The sequence below is a fragment of the Neolamprologus multifasciatus genome, chromosome 14 (assembly GCF_963576455.1).
Source record: "Neolamprologus multifasciatus chromosome 14, fNeoMul1.2, whole genome shotgun sequence".
Taxonomy (NCBI): Eukaryota; Metazoa; Chordata; class Actinopteri; order Cichliformes; family Cichlidae; genus Neolamprologus; species Neolamprologus multifasciatus.
The window spans coordinates 10,544,128-10,562,846 of NC_140452.1; the positions used below are offsets into that span (position 1 = coordinate 10,544,128).

An 18,719-nucleotide genomic window follows, 5' to 3' on the forward strand; every position below is an offset into this window, starting at 1 on the left:
GGTTCAGGATTAACTTTAACTGAGTTATGTTACATCCCCAAAACTACTCTGCAGTGTCATTTGGGTGTTGCATCATGGATATGTGGTTGTTTTTAGATCGATTCAGGTTTCCTGTTTCTGCTATCATACATCTTTAGGATGATGTATTTAAACCCTCAATTTACAGGAATTGTAGGTGTGTTAATATTTCAGTAGGACCACTATCTGAAAAGTTTAAAGTCTAGAGATCACACCTCCCCACTCTTCCATATTAGTTTATCTTTTATATAGTTGTTGTTATTATCAACAAAACCACAGTTCTGTTTTTTCCCTTCTGATAACGTTCAAATGTTCAACTTTAACTGCCACCACATATTCCATAAATATTCCCAGTTATCCTGACTTATTATGTGTCTCATTTTTGCATTTTTTTCTTTGATGCCAATTATGTGTATCACATTTCTCATATAAATACCCACACATATGTACAGGTGCCTTTCTGTTATGTCAGCTACTATAATGAGGTGAAGAGGTGATGTGGACTAGCAGTGGCATTTTTAAACTGAACTTCAATGTTTTATTTCTTTACAAATCAACATGATTTGTAAAGAAGGAAACCCCAAAACATGAAATTAACATACACAGCTGTCTTATTCAGGAGAGAACCTGAAACAGTTACATCACCAAAACTTGTGGCCACCAGCCGTGCAGACATTCAGCTTCAATAAAACATTTAAAAAAACAAACAAAAAAAACTTCAGTAGTGAAAATGGTTAATATTTATTTATAAAAATACAACATGTTACATTTAATATACATGATTATTGTTGCAGGCTGAAACCACACGTCTAATTAGTCTCATCAAAGTGAGCTGCAAAAATTTTTGCTATTCTCTCCGTCTCTTTCTTCATGGATGACGGTGACATGTTGGGACGCTGCCGAGGGCCTCTGGGAGGTGGGGCGCTGTGAACCGATGAGTTCTGGTCCTGAAAACATAAAACGTTAAAGTTAAAAACAAAAAACAAAAAAACCCCCACAAGTTCTGAACTGCAAGTACACAGTGTACCAAGACAGCTTAGTTGCAGGCGAGGCTGAAGACAAACAAGTTAATTAATCTGAAACTTTTTTTGTGATTACATGACTCACAATTCACACACAGCAAACCTTTGTTTGGTTAACCTTCATGTTGTGAGACTGTCAGCTACATGTATCAGCAACAAATGGCTTGCCTGAACTAGTTTTTTGAAAGGTCTCATCATCATGCAGGGAGGAGAGGTGGTGCCAACAGTCACACCACCTCTCCAAATAAGTTCTAACTCTCAACTTCTCTGTTTTATTGTGCTCTTCAAAAAGTTGTAAAATTAATAAACAGGAGTGACAGTCATCTCCATTGATTCTTTGTTTTTTTTGCATGTGACAGCATCTTATTGTATTGTACTGCAGTATTATATTGTGTTGTATATAAGACTTATTTTATTTTTATCTCTTTATTATTTTAGTGTACACTGAGGGCCGTGGGACCGTTTCAATTTCAAATTCCTGTGTATTGAATGTACATATGGTTTTTGACAATAAAGCTGTATTTGATTTATAATTTTTCATTAAAATGATCAATTACATTAGAAGAGAGATCCATCAGAGGAAGTCAACCTGTTAGTGCTGCAGAACTGAGTGTTAAATTACACCGAATGTCAGTCTGGCATCACGCACGTCACACATCATGTGAAAGATTATTCATAACACTGTGTTTACAGAAGGTTGGGCAAGTATAGCTGCAAAACCATTAAATTATGCAAACATGAATAGATACATCAAAGGTAAAGGTTAATCTCTAACACCAATGTAAAAGTAACAGGAGTGGAGAGAGTGAACATATAAGCAGGCGTGACGGCCAAAAGCACTGCCCGTGGACAAACACTCACCGGGTTGCTGGATGCCTGGGAGAACGTGGGTGCTAAACGTATAGCTCTCATCGACGCCTCCAGTTGGTGGGAGGGGAGGAAGAAGTTTAGAACCTCTGCAGGAACAGAGCTTAATGGATAAAGTTAAAGAAAACACGTTCTCAGTGTGTTTTGAGGCAGTTACAACTGAAGAGGAGGGGAACTGTGTTTAAACACTCCCCAAAAACATGAAAGTAAATGTTCAGAAAAAACAAAACAAAAAAAATATCTGTTTGACCTCCACAGGAAAACTATATTAAGGGGAAGCACATCTGTAACCGGAAGGTCGCCGGTTCGATCCCCGGGCTCTCTGTCCTGGTCGTTGTGTCCTTGGGCAAGACACTTCACCTACCGCCTACTGGTGTTGGCCAGAGGGGCCGATGGCGCAATATGGCAGCCTCGCTTCTGTCAGTCTGCCCCAGGGCAGCTGTGGCTACAACTGTAGCTTGCCTCCACCAGTGTGTGAATGTGAGAGTGAATGAATAGTGGCATTGTAAAGCGCTTTGGGTGCCTTGAAAAGTGCTATATAAATCCAATCCATTATTATTATTCATTATTACACAGACTGTGAGCAACCACATGGGATTTAGTGTGTGTGAGTTTATATTCAGCCTGCTCATCAGGAACGTTTTCGCACTTCCAACTGTCAGTCTCCTTATGTCTAGATTGTTGAGATGAATGTTGAAATAAAACCCTAAAGACGCCACACAAGATGAAGCATTTACACACCTAAAACAAGTTTTATAATGAATCACTGATTTGAACTGGCTCAGAAAAGCAAAAACCAACAGCATAACCTAACGGCCACAAATGAATCATGAAACACATTTAAGGATACCGTTGGAGGTGTGGCTCGTCTGAGGAGGCGGAAACACTGTGGGTGTCTGTGGTGTGCTGTTTGGCTGGTGATGAATCTGTGTCATGTGACCTCTTGTTAGGGCTGTTTAGTTCTTGTTGTTGTCTTTCATCTCCAGCATGTTGCGACGTTTCATCACCTCTCTCCAGATCTGAGGCATCTCCTGTGGAACCATTTAAGCTGCAGTGGTCTTCACTTTCCTCTTCCCTGTGCTTCCCACTGGGGTGACCCGATTCCATATCTACCAACAGTTTCTTCTTGCCCTCATCTTCACTTAGGTCCAGGTGCTCTGGTCCCTCCAGGCTCTCCAGAGAGGCCAATTCAGGATCTGACAAGATGCTGGTCCAGGGACTGGTTTTGTCTGTTAATGAGGTCATCTCATTTAAAGGCCTCAGCTTCACTACAACCTCCTCATAATCCTCATCTGTCTGCTCATCCACATCATCGTCCTCTTCCTCTCTGCAACCTGTTTCTTCTTCATCACTCTCAGTCATATTAGCCTTGCCACTTCGTCTGTCCTTTTCTTCCTCAGGCTCAGAGTCTGTCAGGTCCTCAGACACTTCTGCTGGTGTAAATGGCAGAGGAGACGTGACTTCTGGGGAACAATGTGAAACTCTGTGAGGACTGGGCAATCTCTCAGTGATGGCTTGTGTATTGCTGTCTCCAACAGGTGACACTGTTGAGCTACTCTGTGGGTTTGAAGGAATTGTTTCCAAGCGGTGTCGTTGTAGACCTGTGTAAAGAGACAGACAAAGTTTGAAGGGTTTGTGAAACGCACATGCATGCAACATGTGTCTAAACCCAAAGCTGAATCCTTTTAGTTTTGTCTGGCTCACACAGAAGAAGTTAATAACATACATGTAATTTGCATATAAAATAAATATAATGGGATATGAGAAAAACTGTACAATGAGCTCATTTAAATAACAAGCAGCAGAAGACTCCTTTATTTCCTTTATTGTTTAAAGTGTAAGGTAAACATTCAGTGCCTTAGAGAAATTAATCTTAATTTAATATTTAAAAACTGCAATCCTCTGAGCAGAGACTTAAATGAAACCCTGCAGTCCCTGGGAAAAGTTCCTGTGGCGCAAAAGTAGCTTATGAGTAACTAAGTAAATGGTAAATGAGCGGTCGTGGCTCAAAGAGTTGGCAGTTCGTCTTGTAACCGGAAGGTTGCCGGTTCGAGCCCCAGTCTTGGTCGTTGTGTCCTTGGGCAAGACACTTCACCTACCTCCTACTGGTGATGGCCAGAGGGGCCGATGGTGCGATATGGCAGCCTCGCTTCTGTCAGTCTGCCCCAGGGCAGCTGTGGCTACAACTGTAGCTTGCCTCCACCAGTGTGTGAATGTGAGAGTGAATGAATAGTGGAATTGTAAAGTGCTTTGAGGGCCCCGAAAAGTGCTATATGAATACAATCCATTATTATTATTATTATTATTATTATTATAATAATAATAAATGGACTGATTCTTATATAGGGCTTTTCTATTCTGAGCACTCAAAGCACTTTACACAACTCGTTCATTCACCCAATCACACACACTCTTTTCTTAAGTTTTTTAGTTCTGTCTAACTAACATTCATACACACATTCACACTCCGATGGATGCATTGGAGAGCAACCTGGGGTTAGTATCTTGCCCAAGGATATTTGGCATGCAGACTGGAGCAGACTAGGATCGAACCACCAACCTTCTGGTTAGGAGGTGACCTGTTCTGCCAACTCTGCCAATTATGCATAAAAAAGCAAAACAAGAGAAATTAATAAAAAGCAGATTTAAAAAGATTTGTTTTTAAACTGGCTTTTAAAAGAGTCCACCAGTCGTAAGTCTTGAGTCTGTGGGCCACTAAACAGAAGGATCTGTCTCCTTTTGTTTTCAGCTTAGTATTGGGCACCATCAGCAGGCCCTGGTCACAGAACCTCAGGGGCCTGCCATAGACATATGTTAGTAGAAGCCCTCCGGTATAACCTGGTGTCTGTCTGTGAAAAGCTCTCCAAGTTTGCCAAAGAACCAAGAGGTCTATGTGTCTCCTTTATCCCAGACATGCATTTTTCTAATTATTTCATTTTTCTCTTGATTTAGCTGAAGAGAGCCTGCCATCCACTGTTTAACAGTGTCTAGGCACGTCAATAAACTGCGAAGTTTAGACATTTCATTTGGGCGAAACGAGGTGTAGAACCAATTATCATCTGCAGAGCAGAGATAAGAGATGCCCTTAAAGGTTGACAGTATGTGCCCAAGGGGGAGCAAATACAATAAAAACAGCAGAGGCCCCAAAACAGAAACCTTGAGGTACACCAAAATGAACTGGATAAGGGGGAGATCTGTGCTTTGAAGTAGCTACAGAAAATAATCTGTCAGACAGGTATGAAGAGAATCACTCCAACCAGATACTGATATACCAACCTAGCACTTCAGCCTATTAAGCAGAATGAAACGTTCAGCTGTATCAAAAACTGAGGTAAGGTCCAACCAGAGAACAGTTTCCCTTGTTGCTCGGACTCAAAATGTCATGTGATACTCTCAGAAGAGCCGTTTCAATTCAATGAAATCTTCAAAAACTTGATTGAAAGTGGTGCTAGGATCTTAGCAGTAAATGGATGAACTCACCACTGATGATGTTGTGGACTTCTCCGACTAACTGGTTTGACTTTAGCAGAAGCTGAGATGAGCTGTACTCCGAGTCCCTCCGTTTCTCATGTTTATTGTGACTTTCCTGCTCTGGCATAGGTGGGAATGTAGGAGTTGAAAGTTTGCGGCTGAAATATTTCTGAATGTTGTCAAGCTCGCTCAGTTTTTTCCTGTAAAAAAGAAACAAAGCTCAGGCTCTGCATCAGTCATATAAATGGTTAAACAATGCAGTGTCCATAAACTGGTACCTGAGTGCTGAGAACAGGATCGAGCTGGAAGGATTGATGTCACCTGCACTGCTGCTGTGAAAGGACTGAGATGCTGTTTGCTCCTGCAGACTTTGATGGTACAGGCGTACATTGTCCATGTGCTCAGAATGACGGTCACTCTCACTGGACCTGCAGCAGTCATTACAATAACAGATAAATACAGTTGCAGACTTTATATTGTAGCATGTGGCAATGAATAAAACTGTGCAAATGAAGGACCGGTTCTGCAAAGCACCAGTTCTGTGCCAATACCAATGTTTAAAATAATCTGAGAGCAGATGCTTGTGTTCTTTTGTTTTGTTGACATTTTGTGACAGGAAAACAAATTAATCCCCATTGCACAAACACAGTATTATACACAGTACTTACGCCACACTCATTTATTTATATTTTGTTTCCAAAGGGTTCAGGCTTGTCATTTTTTGAAGTGGTCTTGTGCAATAGTTCTCCAGGCTTTCTGAAGGTTTTTGGAGGACATTGGCTGCTTTAAACTCATTTTCAGTCCATATCATTTTCAGAGAAAAGTGTTTTTTTATTTTTATTTGTCTAGTCACTTAACACTGACCTATGAATTTTTTCCTTCTTTTTGCTGCCATCTTTAAGGGTCACCAAAATGGATCATCTTCCTCTGCTATGCTTAAGGTATTCTTAATGCCAAATTACACAAGAAGTGGAAACTAAACTAAACTGTGTCACCAATGTTAAAACTGTTTTTTTTGCCTAAATGCTTAATTGTTTGTTTCCAGATTTATATGTTTCAACAAATCGCTGACACATATTTCTGATTTTCATGGCAAAATACAAAGAAATGAGGGGAGGCTTAAGGCTTACTTACTTACTGTAGATATACAAAACCTGCCCTAACTTTTTTCAGTCCTCAATGTGTCTAAACTAAGTGATACACATTTATGAGACTGGATCTCAGGAATAAGGACCACAAAAATGATGAAACACAGCTGATGAACATCTTCCATTGCCTTACTGGCTGCAGATATTCTAACAGATGATCGGCACAACCATGGTGTGAATAAAAACCTTTCAGAGAACAGCCTGTCCGTGTGGTCGGGTGATGAGATCTTCTGCTCAGGGAACCTGCTGATGTGAGAGGGAAAGCTGCTGTATGTGGCTGTAGTCTGGTAGCTGAGAGGAAAGGCCTGGAACAAACCCTGCCAGACAAACACCTTCTGGTTTGTTTCAAATTTTGAGAAAGCCATCAAGTGTAAAAAAAAATCTGTTCAAGCAGTCTGAGTTCTCTCACCAATGAGTTTTTGGCAGCTTCTTCACTCACAGATAGTCTCTGCCAGCGTAAATCTTGGACCCCCTTCAGTGGAGTGATGGACACTTTAAGCTGGCCGTGACACTGGCCGCCAAAGTCTGTGATGTTGTACCAACCGCACACTGATGGGAAGCCACAGACTAAAGGGGACAGGTCTACAGAGGCAAATCCAATCACCCTGTCCAGCTCTATGGAAGCAAAATGAACCATGAATAAATTAATCCATCAAAGACAACACAAACAACGGGGTGAAACAGCTCCTGTACCTCCTTTATGCCAGACTTTAAACACAAGGGATTGTTGTGGATCAACCAGGAGCTGCTTTGATAGCCTGGAAATTTGAAACAAACACATTAGCCTAATGTTTGATCAGTAGGTTATTTAAGTTGAGATCTGTGAAGTTATTCAACCTGCACTCGTGCTGATGGTCCCACACAGGGGAGTCTGTGTTAGCTATCACAGCCGTGGACACTGGTTCAGCAGAGTCAGCAGTGGCGTATGAAACACAGCAACATGGCATCCCTTCACTGCGTTCTGCGAGGGGACAGCCTGATGGAAAAGACAAACATGTTGTTGTAAGTGAATTGAACGTTTTGTTTCGGTTTTGCTTTTTTTTTTTTTTTTAAGAAAAAAAAGGCACAAGACATCAGGTCACACCTTTCAGATTCAGGTGCATGGCCCGATCCACTGTGACTGTCACAGGGAAAGATTCATCTGTACTCTGTTCCATGTGCTGCACAGATGAGATGTCTGGAGTGGCTCTGGAGGATTTATACTTGTGTTTGCTCTGTGCTGATGATTTTCTGAGTGTAGATGGAGAAAGGACTTGATCTCTTTCTTCCATGTCCTCTGATAACAGTTCTTCCTGACTGTCAGAGTCCACCTGAGTCTCAGCTCCAGTAGATATTTCTCCTGGATCTGAACCACCTGTCAAGGTGATGTGTACCCTGAGAGCTGCTCCTTGTAGATCTGCTGCTGAGCGCCTGAACAGAGGGTACACTCCTGTGAAAATACAAAATTTATTACACTCTGAAATATGGAGACGATTTTACTAAAGCATTGCTGAGCAGTTATTTCATACCACTTAGCGTCAGCTTCTGCGTGGAAGTCTTTGCAAGCGAGGACAGATCGACGAATGCTGAGCCCACCAGTCGGTCTGTGTCACTGGGCCTTCTGGTTTTATTTTTCTTAAAGGCAACCCACACCTGCACCTCCAGCTTCTCCTCCCGTAGATACCACATTAAAGGCTGCGTACGTCTCAGTTCAACAGTCCTACTTCCTTCAAAACTCACTGTGGCCTGGTCTTCCCCTGCGCCTTCATCAGCAGATGGGTGTTTCAGGTGAGAACAGAAGGCGTCTCGGTCATAGAACTTGTACCTGATGTAGCAGTAGGTGGAGCGCAGCAGCTCACTGTGCCCAGGTAGCAGCAAACAGTGGATGGGTAGCCACACTCTAGGCATGGTAAAGGTCAGCGAGAGTTTTCTCGTGCTCTCTTCAAACAGTTCTTCTTCATCCTGCATCATGGAACTGTCAGTCAGGGTATTTTCCCAGCCTAAACCCTGAGCAGCTTTAATGACCCTTTCTCTATCGGAGTGGTGAGCGAAGCTAATGGAAAGCTCTAGGCCTCCCACCAAGATGTGCTGGTGCTGAGAAGAACTTGCTTCACGACTTATATAAACTCCAAACCAGCCAGAAATACCTACATATGTGGAAAAAGAAACACTCTGACAAAGTCTTAACAAAAAATAACTGCTTTAACTATTTTAAGCCCAACATACCTGTTCTTTTGTTGATGAGCTCAGACAGAGGTATTTTCACAGTCCCCAACATTAAATCTTTAGATTTGGAAACGTTCACACCTACGAAAGAAAAAAAAAGGACAAAATAAATGTTAGAAACAAATACTGTTAATAAAGTTTTTACACAATAATGTTTCAAAAATTTCAAATACGTGTTTTGTTTTGTTTTAAACTTGACATTATGCTGCCAAAAAGCAAAGGTATCCTCTAATGTCCCATCCTGGATCAGCTCTTTTACAGACTTTTCCAACGCACTGATGTTTATCTCACTGTTAAATGGTGTATAACGAAAAATATTTACAAACTAGGGCTAATATTCATGACGATTCTTAATATCTAGATATTAAGTTATTACACGGGTGTATATGATATAATATTAAAAAAAAAAAAAAAACTATGACAATTTCTTTAAGGCTCCACTGATGGGTAAAGAAAAGATAAATAAAAAGTAAAATAAATGATTAATATGGTCTCAAGTTAAACATAATCAGAAAACTGTAACATAATATACTTTAGGCAAGTTAAATGTAAGAGTAACCTCATTTTACAAAGAGTGCACTGAGCTCACTTAAACTTTTACGATTGTCTCGGTTCCACACAGTGAAGACAGCAGAAGCCTGTTCCAGCTGCTCAGCAAGGCTGAAGGTTTCTCCGCTGCTGGTCTGAGCAAGCAGATCACAGGACACCTCCATGTGGTGGTCGAACTCGGGGCAGAAAGTCTTTGCTGCTGTGCGGGTGCACCTCCTTTCACTCTCGGGCAAGAAAGAAAGCTGGACTGTGATGAAAGTGTTCAAACCAACGCCGACAAAGTAGCTGAACCTCTCATCTTGTTCTGATAATATCCTGAAATAGCAAAGGCAGTATTTCTAAATACTAACTTGGGCATTATGGTTTCAATACACATAAAGAAGAAATGAGAGAATACTTTTATTTTGATCAGATGAAATTTGCCACCAATCTCAGAATGAACAAAAATAAAACAGCAGAGTCTCAACAACTGTAGATTTGGTGCACATCATCAGCTCTTAATCCTACATCCTAACCCAAATATTTTTATCAAAGCGAGCAGGTGTTCAGAAAATCTGTTCTAATTAATGAGCTTTATCATACATAGATGAAATAAAAAAGGCAAATTGTCCAGAGGTCAGTAATAGTGATGTACCTTGCGGCAGCCTTCAGACCACATGCTCTGTGCACTTGAACCACGAGTGTCACAACTCGAGAGGCAGCTCCTCTTCCAGTGTGTCCTTCAGGTCTCACAGGCCTGTGCTTGTATCGAATGCAAACATCTAACAGTCCTACAAAAACAAAAGCAATAACAGTCAGATACTGCCTGTATCTATATATTCCTATTAGCATGCGTGCATAATTATGTGTGTATACCTGAAGGCTGAGGTTGGTGTACTGTGGGACTCTCTGTCCTGGGAATCAGGGGCAGAGAGAACATCTGAGCCTCGTCAGGAGTTTGCCTCTGCATGGTAACCATGGCACACAGCTTGGACAGCGGAAGCATTCCTCTGGCCACGAGCTGATCTCTCACATTTGGATAGTAATATCTACAGAGAGACATTACATTGATCACAAAAAGAAAACAAGTTGAGCCAGTTGCAATCAAGACTGATTACTTTCACATAAATTCTGATTTAAGTTAGTGGATCTCAAAATTCTGTCTGGCATGCCCCCACTACACCTGGTTGCCTGTACACACACATGCAGCTTGAGAATCACTTCACTAAAGACACTAAAGAGTAATGCTGCAGACCTGTATATCATTACCGTATGCACAACTGAGCATTTAGAAATAAAGTATCTTCCTTAACACGATACAGTGTGATACTCACTGACTAAAAACATACAAAATGCACTAGATTTATGTTATGAAACGAAATTTACAAAATCTGCCAAGGAAATAAAGTTTTCTGTGCTCCTTGTACCTAATGAAACTTTAAGTAAAGTTTAAAACCTATTTTTATAGAGTGCACTTCAGCTCAAACAGGAAACCAAAACATTACCATTCCTGGGGTAAAAATACTAGGCTTATAATCAGCATTTTAACTGTGGTAAACATCATTTCATTATTTTATTAAAGTTTAAATGATACATGGATGACATAACAGCATCCACAAACCTGCACCACACTTCAAACTTGATGCCTCCACCGCTGCTGAGACCTTGACTTGAGAGAGAGCTGAGTAGCAGCCTCTGGACAGGAACTCCTTCAGGAGCCAGAAGCACATGAGTCTCTGTGTGACCAAACACCGGGTCAGGAACACAGAGCGTTGTGGTGGTACGAAATGGTTTCAGGTTCACAGCTGTTGGGATGCGATTAAGCTTGGAATGATTCAGAGGGAATAGAAACATCTTATGATGAAGATTTGAAATGATTAGGTGGCCTTACTGCTCTCTATGAGGTTTTGGTCCATGTTTGCAGCAGAGTTGCCCTCCTGACAGGGGAAGCTGTACTGGATGTAGCAGTCTGCCTCACCCCACACTGTGGACTGCAGAGGAGTCATCCCACTGACCCTCTCCACCCTTACCACAAAAACATGCTCTCTCATAGACTCTACATGTGCTGCAGTCACCTGAGGGAGCAGAGCAGTTAATGTTTGTTTGTGTTCATACCAACACATTAGAGAAAGAAAGGGAACAAACAAGTTGTGTTGAAGTTTGGTGTTAACATTTTCATGAATATTTATTCTACCAACTCACATTCATGAGTTGTGAGGTTTTAAGAATCTAAATTAACAAAAAACAACAACAAAAAAAAGCATTGCAGTGAGTTTCCATAAAAACTCAAAAGTAACAAATGTAAATTGTGCAGATTTATTTATATTTATATTTTGGTCTGTATTGTGTGCCAGCACATATTTAAAGTGGAATTTCTCTATACTTTCTATTAAAAAACAAACAAACAAAAAACTGCCAGACTAATCTATTTGACAAGTATTATGCAGCCAATGGTAACACCAACCTTTGTTTGTGATTGTGGATGGTGATCAAGCAGATGAACTGGTCTCACAAGATGAGGCAACGAGTCATATTCTTCATCTCTCGTGCGCTGGAGGGAAACGATCTGCTCTGATTGGCCCATAGCCAAAACAACCCTGAGGTTTCCTTTACAGCTCCCTGAGAACACATCAATGACAGGCATGTAGCAGTCCACCCCTAAAACAGGGTACTGCGCCTGCAGGAGGAGGTGGGTGATCTTTGGATCCCTGAAGGGGACAGGCATATTTCAGTAAACATGTTAGTATGTTCTATACTTTGTCATATATTTTAGGAATCCACTTAGTGACTAGAATGTAGGGTAACTGCCTTTTACAATACATTCTTGGTGTATGTAAACCTGGGATACTAAAAGTTTTCACTGCTCTTCCCTCTCAGGTATTATTATTGTGATTACAATTTATAGGACTGTTAGCTAAACAACAATTACAATTGTTAATCAGTGGATAACGTTCTCAAAGCCTTGGTACATGAACAGTCAAAAAAACTAAACATCAAAATATAATTCCCAGGCACAAATGGTGTAGCATTCACATTTAACCAATTCCTTCAGTCAAAACTCAGAGATACTTTTTGCAAACAAATAAATGGTCAACTGACCAGCTAGCAACTGTAATATTTCATAATTATCCTATATTATTGTTTACCTATCTTACCTGAATGACATGTAGAACTGATGAAGAGGTAATTTAACTAGGCCAAGGAGTTGGTCCTGCCCTGAGCTTCTAGTCTTCTGCCACACTTCTAGGACCATCATATTATTCTTCATCCTCTCCAGCAGCTTAGCTGTTAAGGCCACAGGTGTCACCTAAAACAAAGAAATGTAAAGAGTGTATTTAGATCAAGCTGCAGTCACTGAGAAATCATCAATGATCCCGACAACTAAAAATGCCAGACTAAAAAAAAGGATTAAAGCCTGGAACATAAAACAGTTTTAAAGATAATAATAACAGTAATAATAATAGTAATAATAATAATTATTATTATTATAGATTTACTTTGCACTAATTCTGAAGTGTCTGTTTGTTGCATCCATGTAGTTTTAATTGATGCAACAAACAGATTCCAAATCTGGTAACTTCTGGAATAAACAAAAAGCCTGCCAGGTAAAACAGACTAATGTATGCTTTGATTTTTATGTCAGATGCCTTTACTGAAGGAACCCCAAGAGGATTTGTTTCTCCTCCTGGTCTCCAACCAGGGATTTTTCCCATGATAGACAAACAGGTAAACCACTACTCTGTGAAGCCACAGAATAATTTCTAATGCTAGTTTATGCTAATTTATTCTTATGTTAATTTTACTACTAGTTTCTTGTAGAATAGCACAGTATCAGGTACATAAATAAAATATTAAAAATGTGTAACAATATGTAAAGCTTTTAAAACAACACTCAAAAATAAAAAACTCATAATGCTCCCATATACTCCTTTATTACAAAAAACTGCTTTGTGCAAACTCTTTGTAGATCCAGAAAAAAGACTTAAGAGAAAAAGTAAGTTTTATGTCTTTTGTTTTGTGGATTCAGTTTGCAAAAACATTATAGTAATTTGCCTTCATAAATAAGATCATTCCAATGACTCAATGACGTACAAAGCCAGGCGGCAAACTTTAAATATGGTGAGAATAATGGATCTGCAGCACTTACCTGAACAAAGTTAAACGTAGGGTTTGCCTGACCCCAGCTGACAACAGATCTTGCCGGCTCATCACACCAAAACAGTTTACAGTTCAAATAAACATTCGGAGCCTGCAGAGGCCCACAGTTGAAGTTCTTCCCATCTGGTACCATGAGTAAGGCATGCAGCAGGACCTCAGGTTCCTCTTCCACCTGCTGCCACGATTTAGGGGGAGATGTTTGATAGCCGGAAACAGGAGCAGATTCCCTGGAGGGTCTCTGAGGTGTCCAAACATTCAGCCTGGCTTCTTCAAAAGAACTAGCTGGTAACTCCTCTCTGCCATTGGTAGCATGCTGGGTTCTGAGGCTCGCCTGTCTCTCTGGACTTTGTGACGGTGACATGTCTCTCCAAGTCACCTTGCTTTTACTTTTTTCAGAGGAGAAACCTTTACTGTGTGCTCCAAGTTCTAGTGAAACCTGCAAAACATATCAATATTACTTCTGTGACAGTTACTTCCAAACATTACTTCCTGAGTAAAAGAAGCAAGTCAATGAAAATATATTGCCTTGAGAGGTCCAAACTCCCATGTTTCACTGTTGCCTTCTTTCTGAACAGGCAACACGACAGACTGACTCAGCTGCTCGCTCTGCAGCAGACTGCGCAATGGATGAATTGCCTTACCAATGGCAACAGGCTGCAACACAGGATATAGTGATTTAATACATAGTACACCCGAGCATTTAAAAGAAAACAGCAATGATCTTTTTTTATATTTAATGGAATCACAGCCATGTGTTTGTAGAACATGTTAGAAATACAATAACAGACTCTTCAATATTTTAATCACACTTGTGTTATTGTCTGAAAATGTGTATGTCAAAAATATTTTAACTTCAAAACAACCAGTTAATTAAAAATAATCATAATGTAAAGCCTTTGTCAAGAAAAACAGTAGCTCACAGATCATGAAATAATTGACAAATTTTAACAAAATCAAATTACTAATAGTCAGCCTGAAGATACTTACTTTCCTTTGGTCACTCTTTCGTGAGTAAATCTTGAAAATCAGATCAGTTCTCGACCACTGTTCAACTGTGGCTGTACTGAAGTTGACAGGAAACACAGAGAGATGATGGAAGTTCACCACTAAAAAACATAGTGTTTGTCAGTCACAAACCTGAAGCAGCACAAGCAGTACTTTTCACTTGGGATGATTTCATTAAAGCAGATTCTCAATGGTCATACCTCTTCCTGTGACTTTACTGGAAACAACTCTGGTCACTTCCCCATCTTGGCTCGCCTTACTGCGATCATGTCGATTTGAGACGAATGGGAACGAATACTCAACAAAATATGTACTAAAAGAAGAAAATGACATATGGTTTTGTCCCTAAAAGTTCGTATTTTTTATAACAAAGTCAGTGATTTGCATCATCATCATCATTATTATTATTATTATTATTAGCATTATGATCAACAAGATTTTAAATGTTTTCCTAACCATTTCCTGGCAATTAATGGCTGAAGTGGTTTTCCTTTATTTGAGGTTTTTCTGGGTGTTGTGGGTGAGCTGCCAGCTGGTACAGTCAGAGACTCAATCGTCACTCTTGCCAGCCGCATCAAACTCAGCAAAGTCAGCTGCTCTGCACTCAGGAGAAAATGGATATTCCCACCATCTCCTGACCGCTGATTCTCTGAATTGTGGCTGGACACAGAAAAACACAATTCCCAACCATTTCATCCATCTAAGAACAACCTGAGCCTCTGAAAGAAGCTCTAGCTCTGGCTTAAAAAGAATACGTAAAGGCCCTCACCCTTCACTAATCTTGGGTGCAGACTCAGTCAGCTTTTTTGGCTGATCTTTACTTGAGGACACGATCCCTTGGCACTCCTCCTCAGTGTCAGCTAATGTGGTACCTGTAATCTGAAAGAATGACTAAACTCAGTTATACTAGAAAATCAGTTAAACTGACAAAGCTTATTTTAACAAAAAAAAAAACAAACAAAAAACCCATATAAAAGTCATCTACTTACAGGAGTTTTGTAGAACAGATTTTCCAGCAAGCTCTGATCATACTGTGGATCATTGAGCTCGCTATCGCTACAGACACTGCTGTGACCAGACAGAGAATCAGGGCAGGGGCCTTGTCCATCCCAGAGAGGAAAAGCAGAAGTAAAGCTTTAAAGAAAAGAGAAAAAAAAGGGGAAAACTTTAAGTAAAAATACAACATCGTATATCTGCATCTGGATATAAATTCAAACATGGATACCTGCCAAGTACCAGATCCACAGCTCTGTTGTCTATGTCAGCAGGTCCGTCCAAGCCACTGTCTGAGATTACAGTAACATCATCAGAGTCCTTCAGAGTTAAATCAGTGTGAAGGATATTTTCAAGAAACATCCCAGAAGGAGAAGACAAGGGCCTGCAAGGAAAAGAAGAAAGTCTTACAGAAAGTGAATTGGTAAGAGAGAGGAAGCACTATTTTTTTTTCCCAACACTAACTTTGGCAGAGGCTGGATGTTTTCCTTTGGTAGAGGCAGTGGAGTATCTTTCAGAGCCACAGCACTATCGGTGTCAGATTTCAAAGCTGATATCACCATTGCATTTCTGAGTTTGTTTCCACGGTCGAGAATAACTGAGATGAAAGGAATAAAATTTCAAAATATAGATATGTGTTTCTGCAAACTGATAATGCATGGATGCTTAAACAAACCTGAAATTATATCATTAGTTGGTTGATTTAAAGGATTCACAACTGTTTGACGGTTCTGAGATCTGTTTGTTGTTGGCATCTGATTTTCAAGCATCTCTTCTTTGTCCCTCTGTGCATTTTGGAAATATAAGTGGTCCTTCCCTCTGAAAATATTATAGCAACGAATAAAGTAAGATCACTGTCCTCAGATTTAAAAATGGCACTGCGTATGCCAAGATATGAGATGCTGTGCAGGTGTTTGAATTCAGCTCTAAACCTTGGTGTGTTTCCACCGCTGCTCTCGGCTGATTCTTTCCCGTTGTTGGCTGAAAGCAACCTGTGCTGTGAGGGCACGGTCATTGGGGTGACTTGTCGTCGCTCGGTGCTGAGATCTGTGTGGGGACCGGAGCCGCTGCTGTCATAAGCTTCTGTCAGTGGCTCCAAACTAAGAGCTACCTGATGAGGGGTGTAAGAAAACGCTTAGATGTGGACTGTCCTCAATGTCACAAACTGAGTGAGCAAAGCCCAATTTCAATACAGCCAATAATACTCAGATCCAAATAAGCACTTGGCAAGTAAATATGATTTTAAGTCTACACTCACCTGTAGCTCTCCCAGCTTTTCAGACGTTGGAGATACAAGAGTGTAAAATCCACTGATTGACTGTGATAGTGACAGGCGGGAGATGCCAGCGACCTGAGCTCGTGCAACTGGCAGATGATCTGGTTTAGTTAGGACTTCCAGCACCAAAGAGCCCATATCTGTTGATGAACAGCATAATGCAGATTAAAAGGAAATCGAAGCAGCATAGCAAACTCAAGAGCATCAACCTCTCCTAACTACCTGTAAGGTAAGAGGTGAACTGTTTTGGGCCACAGCGGATGGGGAAGCGAGCTGTGGTCTTGATAGTTTTCTGTGCCAGCTGTGATCCATCTCTGGGAAAGAAATGTGTACCGTCGGACGACTCTCCCCACCAGCGCAGCCTGATGAACGTTGCAGATGGTGGCTTGTGAACTGTCCATAAAACTCGGCCTATGGTCACCTTCAGGAAGCATCTGAGCTGGCCTTCGACCAGAGGTGGGAGACTAGTGGATGGGGACACATCACTGGGGACTGCAAGAGTTAAAGTGGAAACACAAAGAAAGTAATAAAAAGAACGGGATGTTCAGTTTTCCTATATTTTCTTTTATTGCCTTTAAATTGAAAAACATTGGACAAATATAACAGATTGGATATGACAAATTATATCAAGCCTTCCTCTAGAAAGAAAAACATGTACTGAAAGATTTTACCTAATGTTTTTCTTTAAACGAATGAAAAATATTAGGTTAAAGAGGGAAAATTTTACTGTCAAAGGTACTTTAACCCAAACTAAAAAGCACACTGACAATACTGTTCTAACTTCAGCAGGATATAACTGGTTATATGGGGCTTTCAGTTAGGTCGTATGTTACAACATAGATCCGCAGAGATTTAAATCAGACCTAAATAAATCTACAGCAAAAAACACCAATGCTTATACGTTCAATGGATATTTTATAAGTTCTTTTATATTGCCCATTGCTCTATTAGCTTGAGATCTAATGACTGTGAAGGCTAGTTGCGTACAATGAACTCTTTGCCATGTTCAAGAAACCAACATTAGACAATTTGAGCTTTGTGACATTGTACCCATTAAAAAATGGATACAATGTGTTCAGTAAAGGGATGGACATGGCCAGCAACATTACAAAGGAAGGCTGTGTATTGTTTTTTAAACAGTTCTCAGTAAATACATACTAAGGGGTTCAAAGTGTGCCAAGACAATATCCCCACAGCCTTACACCACCAGCAGCAGCCTAAACAGGCGTACCTAACATAGTGACCGGTGAGCGTTCTCAAGGTCTGATTACTCATTTAATCTTACAACAACTTATCATGTATTAGCAAGTATTTTGGTATCTCTTATGAAATCAATACGGTCTTGTTTATGCATAAACACCACAAAAACTAAAAAGGAAGAAAACAGAAACCGATTGAAGGCGCCCGTTTTAAAGAGAGATTGTATACTTTGCCTTTAGCTTTAGCATATTTTGACAAAACCACAAACAAAGGTTGCATAAAGTTGACTGCTAGAGCTACACGTAAACAAACAAAAGAGATTTGTGAAGACCGGCGAAACAAACCGAAAGACAGTGCATACAAAACAGACAGTACATAGAGAAATGTAACTAATAAGTAAGTAAACATTTGAAGCTAATCTGAGGCTGACAGCTGTCGGTAACATTACAGTAGCTAACGGCTAGCTAAACTGAGTTTACCTTTCTTTTTGCTGCCTGCAGTTCTGGCGGACCTCTGCTTTCTGCTCTTCATCCCTCAGCTCAGTAAGTATGGACTGTAACTAACAGCCAGGCCAAAGCACAGTCAGAGACGTTAGCAGGCATGTTATCGTTCTGCAGCTAACTAATAATCCGTTAAACGCAGCTGAGTGAGCGGCACACACACACCCACAGACACTCATAATACAAACAGCAGCGCGGAAAACTGTTCCCGAGCAACGAACTACCCCGCTTCCGCTGCCGCTGCTTTTCACAGAGGCATTCTGGGAAAGTGAGTTAATTTTTGCTGCGATTTTTTTTTTGGAGAGCTGTTGAATAGATTCATTCATAA

General features: G+C 40.5%; 1 protein-coding gene across 1 annotated transcript; it reads right to left on the minus strand.

Moving 5' to 3' along the window:
* Positions 1 to 54: 54 nt before the first annotated feature.
* Positions 55 to 18,571, minus strand: c2cd3 (C2 domain containing 3 centriole elongation regulator). The gene is made up of 33 exons (XM_085184456.1): positions 18,371 to 18,571; positions 16,914 to 17,183; positions 16,674 to 16,831; positions 16,348 to 16,526; positions 16,092 to 16,234; positions 15,881 to 16,013; positions 15,648 to 15,800; positions 15,412 to 15,556; positions 15,192 to 15,301; positions 14,879 to 15,082; positions 14,623 to 14,735; positions 14,405 to 14,523; positions 13,943 to 14,071; positions 13,407 to 13,853; positions 12,415 to 12,566; positions 11,724 to 11,967; positions 11,151 to 11,334; positions 10,881 to 11,064; positions 10,136 to 10,308; positions 9,915 to 10,050; positions 9,321 to 9,595; positions 8,732 to 8,812; positions 8,035 to 8,652; positions 7,611 to 7,955; positions 7,364 to 7,502; positions 7,220 to 7,284; positions 6,936 to 7,141; positions 6,713 to 6,843; positions 5,657 to 5,806; positions 5,388 to 5,578; positions 2,758 to 3,508; positions 1,902 to 2,010; positions 55 to 965 (listed from the first exon to the last, which is right to left on the minus strand). The coding sequence occupies exons 1-33, from the start codon at positions 18,420 to 18,422 to the stop codon at positions 828 to 830; spliced, it is 6,627 nt and encodes a 2,208-aa protein (XP_085040582.1). The 5' UTR covers positions 18,423 to 18,571; the 3' UTR covers positions 55 to 827.
* Between the last annotated feature and the right edge of the window lie 148 nt (positions 18,572 to 18,719).